We start from the raw sequence: 17,799 nt of genomic DNA on the forward strand, positions 1-17,799 counted from the left end.
CTGCCCACTCTTTCACATTACTTATCAGGGGAAAAAACAAAACAAAACAAAACATTCAACTGGTTTTTCATAAATATATTAGTCTAATCTAAGATTTTCCTGATAGACAAGAAACAGTGGAGAGACCAGTGATCCATAAATAATGCATATGATACCTCATCGTTTTTCTCAAATAGCAGTGATCTAGAAAGCCAAGTATTGGTTTTGGGAGAAGTAAAACCTAATTATCCCAATGAAACTATTATGTCAAGAGCTACTTTATACATATAATTGAGAAAGTATAATATCGGGTCTCTTCATTCAAAAAGACTGAATGCTTGAAGCAATCTGAGGATACAAGTCCACAAGGGATTTTTTCAACAAAAGGGCACATCTCCCTCAAGCCCAGCCCTCTGGCTTAAACCTCATGGTGCATATGCAGTCTTTATCAGAGCTCGCTGGCCTACGCAGCACCTTTCTGGGAAGTAGAAAAGGCATGACCCAAGGAACAGCCCCATGGTGGCAGGGCATGAGTCTTTGTGGGCCAAAAATGTCAACTGGTGATGGGGCCACAGTCAGTGAGCAGAGTTTGGGATGGATCTCAGCCCGGTGTCCCTTGTGCAGTGTACAAACTGCACAACCTTCCACAGAGACCCTGCTCATCATGCTGCCTGCCTGTCTGCAGATTTTGTTCACTCTTGAAAAAACAAAACAAAACAAAAAAACTTGATTGCATGGAATCATCACATTGAGAGAGACTAGAAGGAATAAGTAAGCACTCCATGCAAAACATCTGTCCTCCTACACACAAAAAGGGGAGTGTGGTGGTTAGCAGGTAAGTGATCCTCGAACAATAGAATGTCTGTTCAGATGCTAGAATGCCGACCCCAAACAGAAATAGTGTTGTTTTCTTCCTTTCTGACTACTGACACCTGCCTTTCCAGCTCATTGTTTTAGTACTGCAAATCCAACAATCTGTCAACTCTACTGGGATCTCCAGTCTTTTGATCTCATCACATTTTCACTGTCATTCATTTCTCATGAATCTTCTCTTACCTCCTTACCTGGATTAAATTCCTAGTAAATCATTATAATCAGTCCTTTATATATATCCCCAACTCTCTTGCCTCCTTACATTGCTTTTGCCTACCCACTTACCAAAGCCAAAATCCTGGTTAATTCAACCCTCCCTCCTTTGTGTGTGCACCCATGCAGTTGAACTGTGCCTGGAGAAATTCAGTACATTAACAGCTTACTTTAAATTCATGACACTAACTGCAAGTGGCTTTTTTTTTTTTTTTTTTTTTTTTTTTTTTGAGACAGAGTCTCCCTCTGTCACCCAGGCTGGAGTGAAGTGGTATGATCTCCGCTCACTGCAGCATCTGCCTCCCGGGTTCAAGCAATTCTCCTACCTCAGCCTCCTGAGTAGCTGGGATTACAGTCGAGCGTCACAACGCCTGGCTAATTTTTGTATTTTTAGTAGCGACGGGGTTTCACCATGTTGGCCAGGCTGATCTCAAACTCCTGACCTTAGGTGATCTGCCAGCGTTGGCCTCCCATAGTGCTGGGATTATAGGCATGAGCCACTTTGCTTGGCCTCAAGTGGCTTTTAATGCTGCAGTCATATTAAAATTCTCTAGTCCATTTGCCACTCTCCTAACTATTTTACATCTTTTCTTTTCTCAGAAAAGTGAAGCTATTGGAAAGAACTTACACTGGTTGGCACCACCACTTCCACCCACCTAAGCATCTGTGTCTGTGTGCATTACCTTTCCTCGTGTTATTATTGTTGAAGTTGAAGAATCCTTTTTTTTTTTTTTTTTTTTTTTTGGTAGAGTCAATGTCTTGCTATGTTGCCCAGGCTGGTCTTGCACTCCTGGCCTCAAGCGATCTCCCCATCTCAGTCTCCCAAAGTGTTGGGATTACATGCACTGCACCTGGCCTCTTTTTTTTTTAAAGAAAAAAAAAAGTTTCTCATATAAATTCTCATATAAATATAAAATGAACATGTGCCAAAGATTTTACTTAACTCACTAATAAAGGAACCACTAAGATGTTGGAACTAGTTTAAAAAATAATCCTAAAAACAGATACATATATAGATATGAGGCATGTCAAAATGAATTTGCTTAACAGATGCACAACTGGCCTCTATAATGGGGGAGGGTAATCAACTGTGCCTCCACTGGGCAAAATTCACTATATGTCTATGGAAAAGAATTATTTGCATTTCTATCAGTTGTCTGCCACTTACAGAGTTGTAAAATACCTCAAAGACAATGAAAGATACAGATAATAACTTGAAGAGACTACTAGATAAGACATCAGTAATATTTCTTGTTCATTTCGTCCATTTACATTTTTTTTCCTGAAACTGTAAACAAACTTTGAATTTCTACCCAAAACTCAGCCCTCTTGGGCGCTAGATTGGATTCCTTTTCACCTACTTAAGGACATTGAGCATTCTTCCCTCTATTATATCAATTTTTTGCCCTCTTCTCAACATTCCCACTTTCCCATCAGAAGATAAATCTGTTTTTGAGACAGGGTCCCCTTCTGTCACCGAGGCTGGAGTGCAGTGGCATGATCACAACTCACTGCAGACTTGACCTCTCTGGGTTGAGGTGATTCTCCTGCCTCACCTTCCTGAGTGGCTGGAATTACAGGTGCACACCATCACACCGGGCTAATTTTTGTATTTTTTGTAGAGACGGGGTTTCACTGTGTTGCCCAGGCTGGTCTTGAATTCCTGGGCTCAAGCAATTGGGCCGCCTTGGCCTCCCAAAGTGCTGGGATTACAGTCATGAGCCACTGTGCCTGGCCCAAATTTTTTTTTTTTTTTTTTTTTTTTAAAGACAGTTTTGCTCTTGTTGTCCAGGATGGAGCACAATGGCGTGATCTTGACTCACTGCAACCTCTGCCTCCCAGGTTCAAGTGATTCTCCTGCCTCAGCCTCCCGAGTAGCTGGGATTACAGGCATGCGCCATCGCGCGGGGCTAATTTTGTATTTTTAGTAGAGACGGGGTTTCTCCATGTTAGTCAGGCTGATCTCGAACTCCCGACCTCAGGTTATCCACCCACCTCAGCCTCCCAGAGTGCTGGGATTACAGGTGTGAGTCACCGCGCCAGGCCCAGATATCTTGATATTTATTTTACTTATTTATTTTTTTGAGACAGAGTCTTATTATGTCACCCAGGCTGGAGTGCAGTAGTGTGATCCCAGCTCACTGCAAGCTCCACTCCCAGGTTCAAGTGATTCTCCTGCCTCAGCCTCCCGACTAACTGAGATTATAGGAGTGTGCCACCACACCCAGCTAATTTTCATATTTTTAGTAGAGATGGGGTTTCACCATGTTGACCAGGCTGGTCTCAAACTCCTGACCTCAAGTAATCCACCTGCCATGGCCTTCCAAAGTGCTGGGATTACAGGCATGAGCCACCGAGCCTGGCCCCAAATATCTTTTTAAAACCTAACTCCATTTCCCTCACCAGATACCACCTGATTTCACTAGTTCCTTGGCAGCAAAGCTTCTGGAAAGATTAGTCTGTTCTAACATCAGTCCTTCCCTCCCACTGCTAAACCCCCTATAGTCACTTTTTTTATTTTTATATTTTTAGCTCTCAGAACTTTATTAAACTGCTCTTGAAAAGGTCTCCAATGACCACACTGCTAAACCTGACAGTTGTTTCTCAGTGTTCATCCCAGCATAGTAGCAGTTGGTTACCTCATTTAAGATGCGTTCTTTAATTGGTTCTGAGACATTACACTGGATTTTCCTCCTACCTCCCTGGCTGTTCCTTCCCAGGTTCCTCTGCTGATCTCTTCTGTTTTCTGATGTCTGAATGTTGAATTGCCCCAGTTCTCAGTCCTGGGTCCCTTTCTTTATCAATACTTGGTGAACTCATTCAGTCTCATAATTTTAAACACTATTTATATGCTGACAACTCCTAAATTTATATATTCAGCCCAGACATCACCCTGACCTCTAGACTCATATATCCAGTTGCCTACTTAACAGCTCTACTTGACTTGAACAGCACTAGCTGTTCTTAAGTTCGACATGATTAAAGGTGAATTTCTGATTTTCCTCTTCCCCGCACCTGAGCCACCTACATTCTTCCTGTTTTTTTTTGTTTTCTTTTTTTTTTGAGACGGAGTCTCGCTCTGTCTCCCAGGCTGGAGTGCAGTGGCGCAATCTCCACTCACTGCAAGCTCCGCCTCCCGGGTTCACGCCATTCTCCTGCCTCAGCCTCCCGTGTGGCTGGGACTACAGGCGCCCGCCACCGCGCCCAGCTAATTTTGTATTTTTTTTTTTTGTAGAGACGGGGTTTCACCGTGTTAGTCAGGATGGTCTCGATCTCCTGACCTCGTGATCCGCCCATCTCGGCCTCCCAAAGTGCTGGGATTACAGGCGTGAGCCACCGTGCCCAGCATTCTTCCTGTTTTTTCACTTACTCGAACCAAAAGCCATGGAGTCTTCCTTGACTCTTCTTTCTTTCACAATCCAGAAATGAGTGGGTCTACGTTTAGAGCATGTCCAGAATCTACCTCTGTTATCATCTTTCTACTAACTACCATCGTGATTTTCATTCATTTCTTGCCTAGATTATTGCAACCGACTAAGTGAGCTCTCTGCTTTCCCCCTTATACCTTACAGACAATTCTCAACACAAGCTAGAGTGATCTTTCACAAACATAAATGAGATCATGCCACTACTGTCTCCAAACCCTGCAACACAGCTGCCAATTTCTCTCGGAGTAAGGCTAAAGTTCTAATAACCCACTAGGCCCAATATGCTGTGGCCTCCAGTCATACACGTTACCTCGTCTGCTGTTCTCCTCAGTGGACTGTAGATGATCATGTATATGATACTCCTTATACACATCAGTCATGCCATGCTTCAGTGTCTCTGCACTGGCTTTTCCTCTGCCTGGAATGCACTTCTCCAAGACAGCCGCATGGCCTTCTCACTCAGCTTCTTCAAGTCTTTGTTCAAACATCACTGTATTAGTTATCTACTGCTGTGTAACAGTCTTTAGTCCCCTAAGACTCCAAGTCTTAGGATCTAAAAACATCTATTATCTCATTGTTTCTGGGGTCAGGATTCCAGGTACAACTTAGCTGGGTGCCTCGGCCTCAAGGATTCTCTGCAGTCAAGATGTCCCCAGGGCTCTTGCTCTCCTGAGGGAGGACCCACCTTCAAGCCCACTCACATGGTTGTTAGTGGGGTTCAGTTCCCCATGGGCTCTTGAACTAAAGGCCCTAGTTCCAGGCCAGGCACAGTGGCTCACACCTGTAATTTCAGCACTTTCGGAGGCCAAGGCAGGTGGATTGTTTGAGCTCAGGAGTTCAAGATCAGCCTGGGGAACATGGCGAAACCCCACATCTACAAAAAATACAAAAATTAGCCAGGTGTGGTTGCTTGCACCTGTAGTCCCAACTACTTGGGAGGCTGAGGTGGGAGGATCTCTTGAGCCCAGGAGGTAGAGGTTGCAGTGAGTCAAGATAACCCCACTGTACTCCAGCCTGGGTAACAAAGGGAGACCCTGTCTCAAAAAAAAAAAAAGAAAAAAAAGAAAGAAAGAAAGAAAAGAAAAGGGCCCCTCATTGGCTGGGGCCTCCTTCAGCTCCTTGCCTCTATGGAGGGACCTCTGCATAGAGCATCTCACAACATGGTACCCAGCTTCCATCAGAGCAAGCAAGCAAGGGCGCCCACAAAGGAAGACAATCTCTTTATAACTTAATCTTGGAAATTAAAGCAAGCAAGGGCGTCCACAAAGGAAGACAATCTCATTATAACTTAATCTTGGAAAAGTCTTGTCACTTTTGCCATATTCTCTTTGTTAGAAAGGAGTTACTAGGTCCAGCCCATACTCAAAGAAAGAGGATACTCAAAGAAGCCCAGGAAATTCAGACTACTGGGGACCATCAAAGAGGCTGCATACCACAGCTGCCTTCTCAATAAGGTGATCCCCTTATTTAAAATTGCAACCCAACCCCCTTGTACCTCTCCCTCTCTCTTCCTCTTCCTCTCTCTCTATCGCACACACATTTCCATTTTCCTTTCCATTTGCTCTAGTGAGCAATAATAAATACTTACTGTTTTGAGTCACCTGGTTTTGAAGGTGGTTTGTTCTGTAGAAATAAACCTCTACAATGTACTTTTTCACTTATGTGACTGACTGCCACTAATACTGCTTGAGACTGTCATTACAAGACTGAAGGAAGGGACGGATGTAGAAATGTAAACTTAAGACAAAAGAAACTATTTTAAAGGAAGGGGAACCAGGAAAGAAGAGAGCTCCCCGCTTCTAGTGAGCAAAGGCAGTCCCTGAGTTTTCACAGCCCTTCTTATTTATTGGGTAGAAAGAGCAGGGAGGAGGAGGTAACGATTGGTCAGCTGTTTAATTGATCACAGGTTCATATTATTACTAATAGGCTTCAGATATACCTAATCACAATAAACACTGTGCTTGGGGCACGACTGCTCTCAGCATTCCTTCTAGTGGCAGACGCAGTTTGTCAGTTTGCCAACATTCTGCGTTTATGAGAAAGTTTGCTGTTTACTCATATAGCCTCCAGTGGTATACTGAGTTGATCATGACCCTCAACCTTTTGGCCTCCAACACACTTAGGTACATTATTTTTTGCTTGTGTTTCCTCAATGTAATGTAAGCTACATGAGGGCAAACATTTTTGTTTTTGTTTTTATTGTGTTGTTCACAGATATATCCCCAGCACTATTAAAGTGCCTGATATATAGCAGACACTCAACATTTATTAAAAATATGACTCTGTTACTGTTATCTGCAAAGTAACTAGTCCTCTGGCTTACTTTACTCTGTTGCAGAATTGCAATAATATCTTTCTTTCAAAGATTGAATGCAGTTTATATTGACACGTGTGAAATGCATCCAATTGTGCATTTATATTACCAAGAATCTGGTAACAATTCTCATAAAGAGGAAGTAAAATGAAAGCCAAAATACTTGTCTGGGAATCCATAAACTGTTACAATCTTATCCACATCTTTTTGTCAGGTTTTTTTATTTTTGGTTTTTTTTTTTCTTTGAGACAGGGTCTCACTCTGTCACCCAGGCTGGAGTGCAACGGCATAATTACGGCTCACACCAGCCTCAACCTCCTGGGGCTCAAGCTGTCCTCCCACTTCAGTCTCCCGAGTAGCTAGGACTATAGGCAGGGGCCACCACACCCAGCCTTTATCAGGTTTTATTAGAGAAATATAGCATTTGTGGGAATTGGAATAAATATATTTACCCTTCAAAATGTTAAGATTAAGACCTGTTGGTGAAGAAGACAGTGATTAGTCTTTAGAGACTGAGATCTTTAATATTTGTTCTTCCCATAAACTTAAAAAAAAAATCAGCACTTTGAGATTTCTTGCTTCCTCACATCTAGACCTATAATCCTGTGATCTGCTATTAATTAATAGCATGACTAGTGATCATGAATTTTTTTTTCCCAAGACGCCCAGACTGGAGTGCAGTGGTGGGATCTCGGCTCAGTGCAACCTCTGTCTCTCGGGTTCAAGCGATTCTCCTGCCTCAGCCTCCCGAGTAACTGAGATTACAGGCACTTGCCACCATGCCCCACTAATTTTTGTATTAGTAGAGACAGGATTTCACCATGTTGGCCAGGCTGGCCTCGAACTCCTGACCTCAGGTGATCCGCCAGCCTCGGCCTCCCAAAGTGCTGGCATTACAGGCGTGAGCCACCATGCCCAGCCAATCAGGAATTTTTGACATGTAGATTGTGTAAAATCTTTGAGGTTAAAAAAAATTCATGCCACAGGAACCATGTAATCCAGTAAATGGGAAATAACTCATTCCTCTATAATGTTATCCCTCCTTTCTGTCCTTATGCAGTGAACGTAAATAATGTTCAATGCAAAATGTAGCCCATAGTAATAGATGGAAAAGGATGGACTTTAGCTTATTAGGTTAATAAGTTACTTCTTATTACTTTAAGTACTTTAGCTTATTAGGTTAATAAGTTTCATCACCCTTTCCCACCTAATTGTCATGGCCAAATTGTACTTCCAATCCTTTTTCATCCTCCATCTGAAATTGTCTATAGAGTTTCCTTCTATGATTTTGCTTCTAAGACACAGAAACAAAGGGGAAAAAATGAAATCCATCATGCTCTGTATGTGCAAGCAAAACCAGGATTCTCCTCTACCAAACTCAGGAAGTTTATACAGGGCACATTTGTGGAAAGAACACAGAAAACACAATGCTTACTAATGATATTTCTCCTCCTGGATCAGACAAGAAGATCAGATTTTTTTATACCAGTTTTGATCAGTTTAATGCCTTAAATAAAAGGACCACCTGTTCCCAACTCTTTACATGTTACCCTTCTGAAACGGAAGAATAGCAATTTATGTGTTCAAACTAATGTACTTAACATCTGCTATATGGAAGGCACAGAGGTAGGTCCCATGGGGAATACAGGGCTGCATAAGACAAGATTCTTGCTCTCAAAGAGCATACATTTCAGTATGAAGATGATGTAGATTTATCAACAACCTATTGCTTTAAGTTAAGATCATGGAGGAAATCTGTCAGTGCCCATCATTTTCTTGTCACCTTATCCTCTCTTCTACAAAAAGTCCAAATCCTGACACCTAATAGACTATTTATAGGACCATATGCTGTGCAGTTGCACTCTCAGAAGGGGCCCATGCTTGGTTTAATCCTCTGCTGTTGCTGTCTTGGAATTCTTAGTGATTTTATCTTTGAATTTGTGTTTGGCAAGTGAAGCCAGTGAGACAATGAAGCATGCACATGAGCAGTGGAAACACCCCAGCCACTAAGGCATGCATGTGTGCATGATTCAGGGCAGTCCAGAGTGCAGCTGAGCCAGTACCTGGGCCCAGTTGCAGTGGTAATGGTGACAGCAGCAGAAGTAACAGTCAGGAGAGTGGTGGCTGTGGCTCCAAAGATAGGAAAGGGCTCTGCATATGGGCATTGCCAGAACTAGCAGTGCTCCCACTGGTCGCTTGAGAAGGGACCAGCTCGCCTGTCCCTTCCCAGAGCTTAGCCCTGCATCACCTGCACAAATAGTAACTCTCCACCCTGAGTACTGGGACAGGAACTCATTCCGCTAACTTGTCAGTAAATTAGTACAACATGTATACAATAAAAGTGTATACATGAACATAGTCGTAGCATAGCAGGGGGTTATTAGAATTCTTGAAGCATTGAGAATGTCTAGTTTTGAAAACTACTACAACACTGCAAAGCAAATAACCTCAGGCTTAGAAACAGAAATTAAGTTTAAAGATTGTCACATTCTACAGAAAAGAATGCTATTTTCCTAGGAAGTACAAACCAATTGTTTAGCTTGTTTAGCAGAAAGATAATTAAACATTTTTTTTTCTTGTAATTGAAGAGTCAGTGACAGAATACATAAACAGGCCTTATGAATTATATACAAATTATGAAGCCACTTTCAGTTTCTTGTAAGACCTCCACAAGTTTCAGGAAATATTTCCTTATGTCTGCAGAAACATTAAAATATCATTGTATAAATTTATACTTAAAATTAAATTGGGATTTTTACTTAAAACTGAGTTGTCTAAGGAGTTAAGTCCCTTTAGAAAAATTATTCCACAAGAACCAACAACTCTAGAAGTACTAAAATTTATATTTCAAAATAATTTATCAGAAATTTATATCAGTGCTGTCACAGTTTATGAAACACTCTTAACAGCTGCATCAGTAGAAAGATCCGTTACAAAATGAAAAATTATCAAAATTTATTTGTGATTTTATATTTCCCAAGACTGGCTGGTGTTGCTTTCAGTCTTATCTATTGGTAAAGAAATTGTGTGACATAAATTTCATATCTATTGAAAATGAAAGTGAAATGAAAAGAATAAATTTTGATGAATTTGCAGAAAAATGAGCCAGAAAAATATAGTAGTCAGGACATCACATTAATAAATGATTATTGTTTATTGTATTATATAAAATTATGACATCACAACTATTAGTTTTGCAATGTTTAAGCTCATGTAGTTACTCCAGTATCACTATTATCCCTATTACATTAGTATCTTTAACTGTATTTTTTCCTGTTTTTTACAGAGGAGGTCCCATATTTTCATTTTGCACTGGTCTCAGCGAATTACATAGCCAGCAATGACCACAAGTAAGAGTATTACAGATTTTTGTTATAAGCCATCATAGTAGAAAATGCATGCCTATGAATGCTTAAGGAGAGTAGAAAAAGAGCAAGAGATGCAAGAAAATGCATGTTCTGAATGTGTGCCATACAAAATTTATCAGGTAATAGGCATTTAATCTATGTTAAGAGTAAAGCAATATAGCCGGGTGCGGTGGCTCATGCCTATAATCCCAGCACTTTGGGAGGCCAAAGCAGGAGGATCACAAGGTCAGGAGTTCAAGACCAGCCTGACCAATGTGATGAACCCTCGTCTCTACTAAAAATACAAAAATTAGCTGGGCGTAGTGGCGCACGCCTATAGTCCCAGCTACTCAGGAAGCTAAGGCAGGAGAATCGCTTGAACCCGGGAGGCAGAGGTTGCAATGAGCCAAGATTGCGCCACTGCACTCTACCCTGGGCGACAGAGAGAGACTCCACCTCAGCGAAAGAAACAAAAAAAACAGTAAAGCAATATAATACTGTGGGCTATAGTGCAGAATTTGTCATAAGGAAAAATCTGTTTGCATTTGATCCAGGACTGATGTCACAAAGCAATTGGGGACAATGCCTTCAATGGATGCCATTCTCATTAAAATTAGGAGTTTCGGCTGGACACAGTGGCTCATGGCTGTAATCCCAGCATTTTGGGAGGCCAAGGCAGGAGGAGTGCTTGAGCCCAGGAGTTCAAGACCAGCCTTGGCAATGTAGTGAGACCCTCATCTCTACAAAAAATAGAAAAAAAACTAGCTGGGTATGGTGCCACGTACCTATAGTCCCAGCTACTTGGGAAGCTGAGGTGGGAGGATAGCTTGAGCCTGGGAGGTTGAGGCTGATGTGAGCCGTAATCATGCCGCTGCACTCTAGCCTGAGCAACAAGAGGGGACTCTGTCTCAAAAATAATAACAAAAATTTAAAAATTACGTGTTTTGCTGTCCAAAGCATAAGTTTGACAGGGATAAACATCCATTCAAATGGGAGTCAAATTCAGGTGTCTTATAAATAGCAAGACTGTTAGATTGTCCTTCTATGAGCATTCTTAGTTTTCAAATATGGAGAACTATTTTTCTAAAGATCAGAGAAATGGCCACCACAATATGGGCCCACCTCATCTATTTTTGGTTTCTTCAAAAATGATGACTCCAATGAACTTTGCGGTAAAAACAAAATGACAATAAAGATGACTTACTCGTGAAAAGTAAAGAGCAGGGAAAAGCACTGAAGCCAGATAAACCAAACCTGCTTCCCATAAAGCGAAAAAAGATCCACTGAATTATAATTGTTTTTATTTTTATATGATGATGTTTGCATAAACATAACTAATTTGTTGCTGAATTAAGAAATACAAGACACACATTTACCCTAAATAATTTTAGTTCTATCTTCTGGCTTTTAGTGAAATTATCGATTTCTAGGCGATATAATTTGTGTGCTGGCTGGGCACAGTGGCTCACACCTGTAATCCTAACACTTTGGGAGGTGAAGGCAGGAAGATCACTTGAGCCCAGGAGTTCAGTACCAGCCTGGGCAATACAGTGAGACTGTGTCTCTAAAAGGAATTTAAAAATTAGCTGGGCATGGTGGTGCAAGTGGGTAGTCCCAGCCATGCAGGAGGCTGAGGCAGGAGGATCGCTTGACCGTGGGAGTGAGCTGTGATCACGTCACTGCCCTCCAGCCTGTGTAACAGAGTGAGACCCTGTCTCCAAAAAAAAAAAAAAGAAGTGTGTCAATGCTTTTTTTTCTTCCTTCTTTTCATTTTTATTTTTTCCTCACTCTGTCACCTAGGCTGGAGGACAGTGGTACAATTATATCTCACTGCAGCCTCTATCTCCTGGGCTTAAGTGATCTTCCTGCCTCAGCCTCCCAAGTAGCAGAGACTACAGGCACATGCCACCATACTCAGCTGTTTTTTTTTTTTTTTTAAATTTTTTGTAGAGATGGAATTTCACCATGTTGCCCAGGCTGGTCTCAAATTCCTGAGCTCAAGCAATCTGCCCACCTCAGTCTTCCAAAGTGCCGGGATTGCAGACAGGAGCCACTGTGCCTGGCCCAATGCTTTTAATGGGCCCATTTTAGCCACATTTCTAGTACTTATATGATTCAAATAGACTCAGAAAAGCTGTAAGCCTGTACAGAATTACAGTGTAAGACATCACAACCAATGTTTTAAAAATTAGAAAAACCAATTACAATACTTATAAGAAAGAAAAAATAAATATTCACAATATATAAACCGCTCTTACAAATCAGTGACAACACAACTTTACAGCATGACAGCTTTGAAAGAGGAGCACCAGATAAGAACTGTCTGGGGTGAGTATAGAAGAGTCTCACCCAGTAGGGTGAGTGGAATGGTTGGTGATTATAGGCTGCCAAAGCCCTGGGCTTTTTCTTAGCCCCAGCTCCCTGCCTTCTCCCCTCACGGCCCCCTCCTGTGACTCTAAATCACTACCTAGCAACTGAGGTTTGGGTTTTACAGTGAAAATAATTTTCTGAGTCAGAAAGGAGTCAGAAAAGTGTGTTATCAGATAGCATTCCATCAGCACAGTGGTAAAAGCAACACAAACAAAAAACAGGACTCTTTCTCTACATACTGTCTGAGACTTTGGGACCTTCACTGCAGACCTCTTGTGGCAGTGTATGTGTGATTCCAGTCGTATGGTGGGTATATGGTTAGGGTATTATTACATCGTAGGTCTATATAAAGGGCCAAATCCCTTGCTCTGACATGCAAAGAAAGGACTGCAAACTGGCAGGCTGCAGGTCATACCCTGCTCATAGACAGCTACTATTTTGTATGCATAGTTTTGTAAAATTGTGAATTAGTGTAATGGTTAATTATATGTGTCAACTTGGTTAGGCTACGGGACTCAGTTGTTTGTTCCAACACTAATAACGATGTGGCTGTGAAGATATTTTGCAGATATAATATCTACAACCAGTTGACTTTAAGGAGTCTACTGTCAATAATGTGGGTAGGCCTCATCTAATTAGTTAACAGCCTTAAGAGCAAAATCCGAGATTTCCTGGAGAAGGACTGTAATATAAAAATCTGGCTTGAGTTTCCAGCCTGCTGGTCTTTTCTAAGATTTCAGATTTGCCGTATGCCTCCTACTGGTTCTGTTTCTCTGGAGAACCCTGACTGATATAGTTACTATGACACAGACTATTAATTGCTGACCTCAAGAGTCTTTCTCCCTTTATTCCCTATAGAAAGCGCCTCTGAAATAGAGACTACATTTCCCAGCTTCCTTTGCAATTAGCTGTCACCATGCAGCTAAGTTCTAGCCAATAAGATGGAAGCAGATGTGTTTTGCGGCAGTTCCCTTAAAACATACCTGAAGCATACCCTGTGTCTCCTTGTTTTTCCAGTCAGTCCTCCATCCTTCTGCTGGGAAGTTGGATGCTAGAGCTCTTGCAGCCACACTGGGCCATGAAGATAAAGGTCACCCCCTAGGAATGATAGAGCAGAAGGCTGGAAGGAACCTGGATCCCTGATCTCTGTGGAGCCACTGAACTGCCTCTAATGAAGGAAAACATTTCTCTCTCATTTATGCTGCATGTTCTTTTCGATTTTATGTTATATTTAGTGGAGTATAATCCTAATTTGATGCAATTGCCAACTTTTAAAAATTAGGAAATTTCACACAAATATTCAGCTCTCTGGCTTTTCTCTTGAAAATTTGGTGCATCTGACAAAACTTGAGGTCATGCTTTCCATTGCAGCAATTGACCTGGCAGAATAATGGATGCCTACTTCAGACAGGGCTGGAGACCCCGCCAATTTTTTTCCCCTCATTTAGACTGGGGAGTGGGGCAAGATGGAAAAATTGTGGATGCCTACTTTATAACTTTGTCTTTCTCCCTGCATCCTTTTTAGCAAGAACATTTCAACATTGATGTAGTCTACAAGGGAAGATACTGCGAGAGGAGAAAGGAAGAAACCTTTCAGGCATCAGTTAGGGTGGGTCTTTGGTTAAATTATTTCAAACAAAAGAACGGCCTGAAAAAATCAAGCTGCAGGCACAGATAAGGAGATCTGCACAGGGGGCCTTGCCTAAGACATCCAACAGCCACACAGATATAAAAGCCTACAGAGATGACTTGCCCAGATATGCATGCAGTAGAAAATTCCATCCCCTAACACACGCGCAGTAAGGGGAACAAAGCAATACGGAGTAAAACTTTAGCTAAGGGCCCACACTCACACTAGAAGGATGAGGTGGAGCTACCAGAAATTCATATCTTATGCAAATGAGATGCCCAGTCCTCACCAGTTTCTTATAAAAGCCTTTGCAGTCACCTGTAAAAACAGCAACCCTCTTCCGGGTCCGCTCTCCACTGTGGAGAGCTTTCTTCCTTTGCTTATTAAACTTTCGCTGCAACTTCACCCTTTGCATCCACGCTCCTTAATTTTCTTGGTCATGAGATGAAGAACTCCAGGTGATACCTCACAATGAGATACTGCTACACTATGGTGCACTGGTGAAAATGTAACATTTCTGATGGTGGTGGAAGCAGAGGCCATCCTTTGCCGTTTCATGCCCAATTCTGTAGGCCTGCCTCAGGGAGAAGGGGTGCACAGGTCTCAGCATCCATAGACTTTTCATGGCGGTGAAGTTCTACTCTCAAGGATTGGGAAGAGGGAATGAGAGGGTCTTCTACTCCATGGCTGCAACTTTTTCTCATTTTAAAGATCCTCATCTAGTCTAATGGATTTATATTTCTCTGGCTGATGTAATTTTGATCCTACTTCTTGGTAATATCCAAGCCTTAATTTGACGAAAGAGTATCACTCCCACCTAATTTCCAACCACCTCTCTGCCCTGAGTAGCTTCATCAAACTTCACACTTTGACTTGACAATGGAGAGAGGATTTCCCCTAACCTGGGGGAGGACGGAGAAGATGGAGGGGATGGAGGGTGGAGCCTCAGTTGCTGTCAGACCTAAACCAGACTTGGCAATAATTGGGGGAGGTGGAGTGCCCTGGGTTGAAGGATTCTTGGTGAGTTACAGACCCATTATTGTCTTTGGCTGTAAATGAACTCAAAGTCGCTAGGAAGTGAGCAGAAAGTCAGATGAACTCTGTCTCTCAGAGGCAGGCCAAGGGCAAAGAAGGCACAGAAGCCACTTCGAAACTGCTCAGGCCTTTTGGGAGGAAGGAGTGGGTATGGAATGGTATGGAATGAGGCTGACTTTCAAAGATGAAGCTGTGACAGATCAGAAATCTGTATTTTTGAGCCAGACTATGTCTGTGTCTAGATTTGCCTTTGTCTTTTTGTTGTCAGAATTTCATTGAACTAATTATTCATTCATGTATGAGTGTTTTCTACTGCCAGGCACTCTTTAGACAAGATTCTAACCCCAATGACACTTACGTTTTAGTTGCCAATACAGATAATAAATATAAGAAGTAAACAAAGGCCGGGCATGCTGGCTCACACCTGTAATCCCAGCACTTTAGGAGGCCAAGGAGGGTGGATCATTTGAGGTCAAGAGTTCAAAACCAGCCTGGCCAGTATGGTGAAATCTTGTCTTCACTAAAAATACTAAAAAAAAAAAAAAAAAAAAAAACTGGGCATGGTGATACATGCCTGTAATTCCAGCTACTTGGGAAGCTGAGGCATGAGAATTGCTTGAACCCAGCAGGCAGAGATTGCGGTAAGCCAAGATCACACCATTGCACTCTAGTCTGGGTGACAGAACGCCACCCTGTCTCAAAAAACAAAAAGTAGGCCGGGCATGGTGGCTCACACCTGTAATGCCAGCACTTTGGGAGGCCGAGGCTGGCGGGTCACTTGGGGCCAGGAGTTCAAGACCATCCTGGCCAACATTATGAAACCCCAACTCTACTAAAAATATAAAAGTTAGCTGGGCATGGTGGTGCATGCCTGTAATCCCAGCTATTCGAGGAGGCTGAGGGAGGAGAACTGCTTGAACCAGGACTTGGGAGGCGGAGGTTGCAGTGAGTGGAGATCACGGCCCTGCACTCCAGCCTGGGCTACAGAGTGAGACTGTCTTGAAAAAACAAAACAAGGCCGGGTGCGGTGGCTCAAGCCTGTAATCCCAGCACTTTGGGAGGCCGAGACGGGTGGATCACGAGGTCAGGAGATCGAGACCATCCTGGCTAACACAGTGAAACCCTGTCTCTACTGAAAAATACAAAAAACTAGCTGGGCGAGGTGGCGGGCGCCTGTAGTCCCAGCTACTCGGGAGGCTGAGGCAGGAGAATGGCATAAACCCGGGAGGCGGAGCTTGCAGTGAGCTGAGATCCGGCCACTGCACCCCAGCCTGGGCGACAGAGCAAGACTCCGTCTCAAAAAAAAAAAAAAAAAAAAGAAAAGAAAAAACAAAACAAAACAAAAAAAGAAGTAAACAATTAGATAATCAGGATGGCCAGGCGTGGTGGCTCACACCTTTAATCCTAGTACTTTGGGAGGCCAAGATGGGCGGATCACTTGAGGTCAAGAGTTTGAGACCAGCCTAGCCAACACGGCAAAACCCTGTCTCTATTAAAAATACAAAAATTAGCCGGGAGTGGTGGCATATGCCTGTAGTCCCAGCTACTCAGGAGGCTGAGGCAGAAGAATCACTTGAACCCAGGAGGAAGAGTTGAGCCAAGATCGTACCACTGCACTCCAGCCTGGGCAACAGAGCAAGACTCTGTCTCAAAAAAAAAAAAAAGATAATTTCAGGCAGTGATAAGTGCTACGAAAAAACTTTCAAAAATTCCCAAACTTAAAAAGAACCAACAATGAGACAGAGTGACAAGGGTGAATGGAAGAGTCTATTTTAGATGGGTGGTCTGGGAAGGCTGCTCTTGAGGAAGTGAACTTTAACCTAAATGACCGGAAGATCTTAAAAAAAGAATGTTCTCAGAAGAGAAAAGCAGAAGAAGTATAAAGAGTCTGAGGTGGAAAGAAGCTCTTGGTTGGGCATGGCACATGAGGTGGAGAAAGCCAAGAGACAAGGTCACACAGGGAGGCAGGGGTAGCTCACATTAAACTTTCTTTTCTTTTTTTTTTTGTTTTGAGACAGAGTTTCGCTCTTGTCACCCAGGCTGGAGTGCAATAGTGCAATCTTGGCTCACTGAAACCTTTGCCTCCCGGGTTCAAGCGATTCTCCTGCATCAGCCTCCTGAGTAGCTGGGATTACAGGTGCCTGCCACCATGCCCAGCTGATTTTTTTATTTTTAGTAGAGATGGGGTTTTGCCATGTTGGCCAAGCTGGTTTCGAACTCCTGACCTCAGGTGATCCACCTGCCTCAGCCTCCCAAAATGCTGGGATTACAGGTGTGAGCCAACACACCCGGCTTAGCTCACATTAAACTTTCATTCAGAGATAGGGGCTTTGGACTTTATTCTCTGTCCATTTAGAAGTCATTACTTTTAAGCAGTGGAATGAAATTATTTTAATTTTGAAAGCTCATTCTGGCTGCTGGTTAGATTCTAGATTGGCAGAGGCAGGAAGACCAATTAGGATGCCATTTAATGGCCTGGGTGAGAAATGACACCTGGTTTGTACAAGGTGGTAACAGTGGAGACAGAGGTGAACAGATTCAGATAGATTTTAGAATTAGAGACAAAATTTGCTGGAATGAAAGTAATCTAACATGGTGGGTGTTGGTTCC

At 42.6% G+C, this 17,799-nt stretch overlaps 2 protein-coding genes across 5 annotated transcripts in view; both read left to right on the top strand.

Moving 5' to 3' along the window:
- The window catches only part of SRD5A3 (steroid 5 alpha-reductase 3), a 41,855-nt gene extending 27,518 nt beyond the window's left edge, over positions 1–14,337 (top strand). For 2 of the 4 annotated variants that reach the window (XM_050790608.1, XM_050790612.1), the window contains 2 exons: positions 10,094–10,157; positions 13,542–14,337. In XM_050790608.1, coding sequence (XP_050646565.1) covers positions 10,094–10,157; positions 13,542–13,626 — 149 coding nt within the window. In that variant the 3' untranslated portion in view covers positions 13,627–14,337. The other 2 variants (XM_050790610.1, XM_050790611.1) reach the window with 2 other exon arrangements.
- Positions 1–17,799, top strand: part of TMEM165 (transmembrane protein 165) — a 777,160-nt gene that overhangs the window by 722,756 nt on the left and 36,605 nt on the right. The window lies entirely within an intron of this gene.

This window comes from Macaca thibetana, chromosome 5 (assembly GCF_024542745.1).
Source record: "Macaca thibetana thibetana isolate TM-01 chromosome 5, ASM2454274v1, whole genome shotgun sequence".
Taxonomy (NCBI): Eukaryota; Metazoa; Chordata; class Mammalia; order Primates; family Cercopithecidae; genus Macaca; species Macaca thibetana.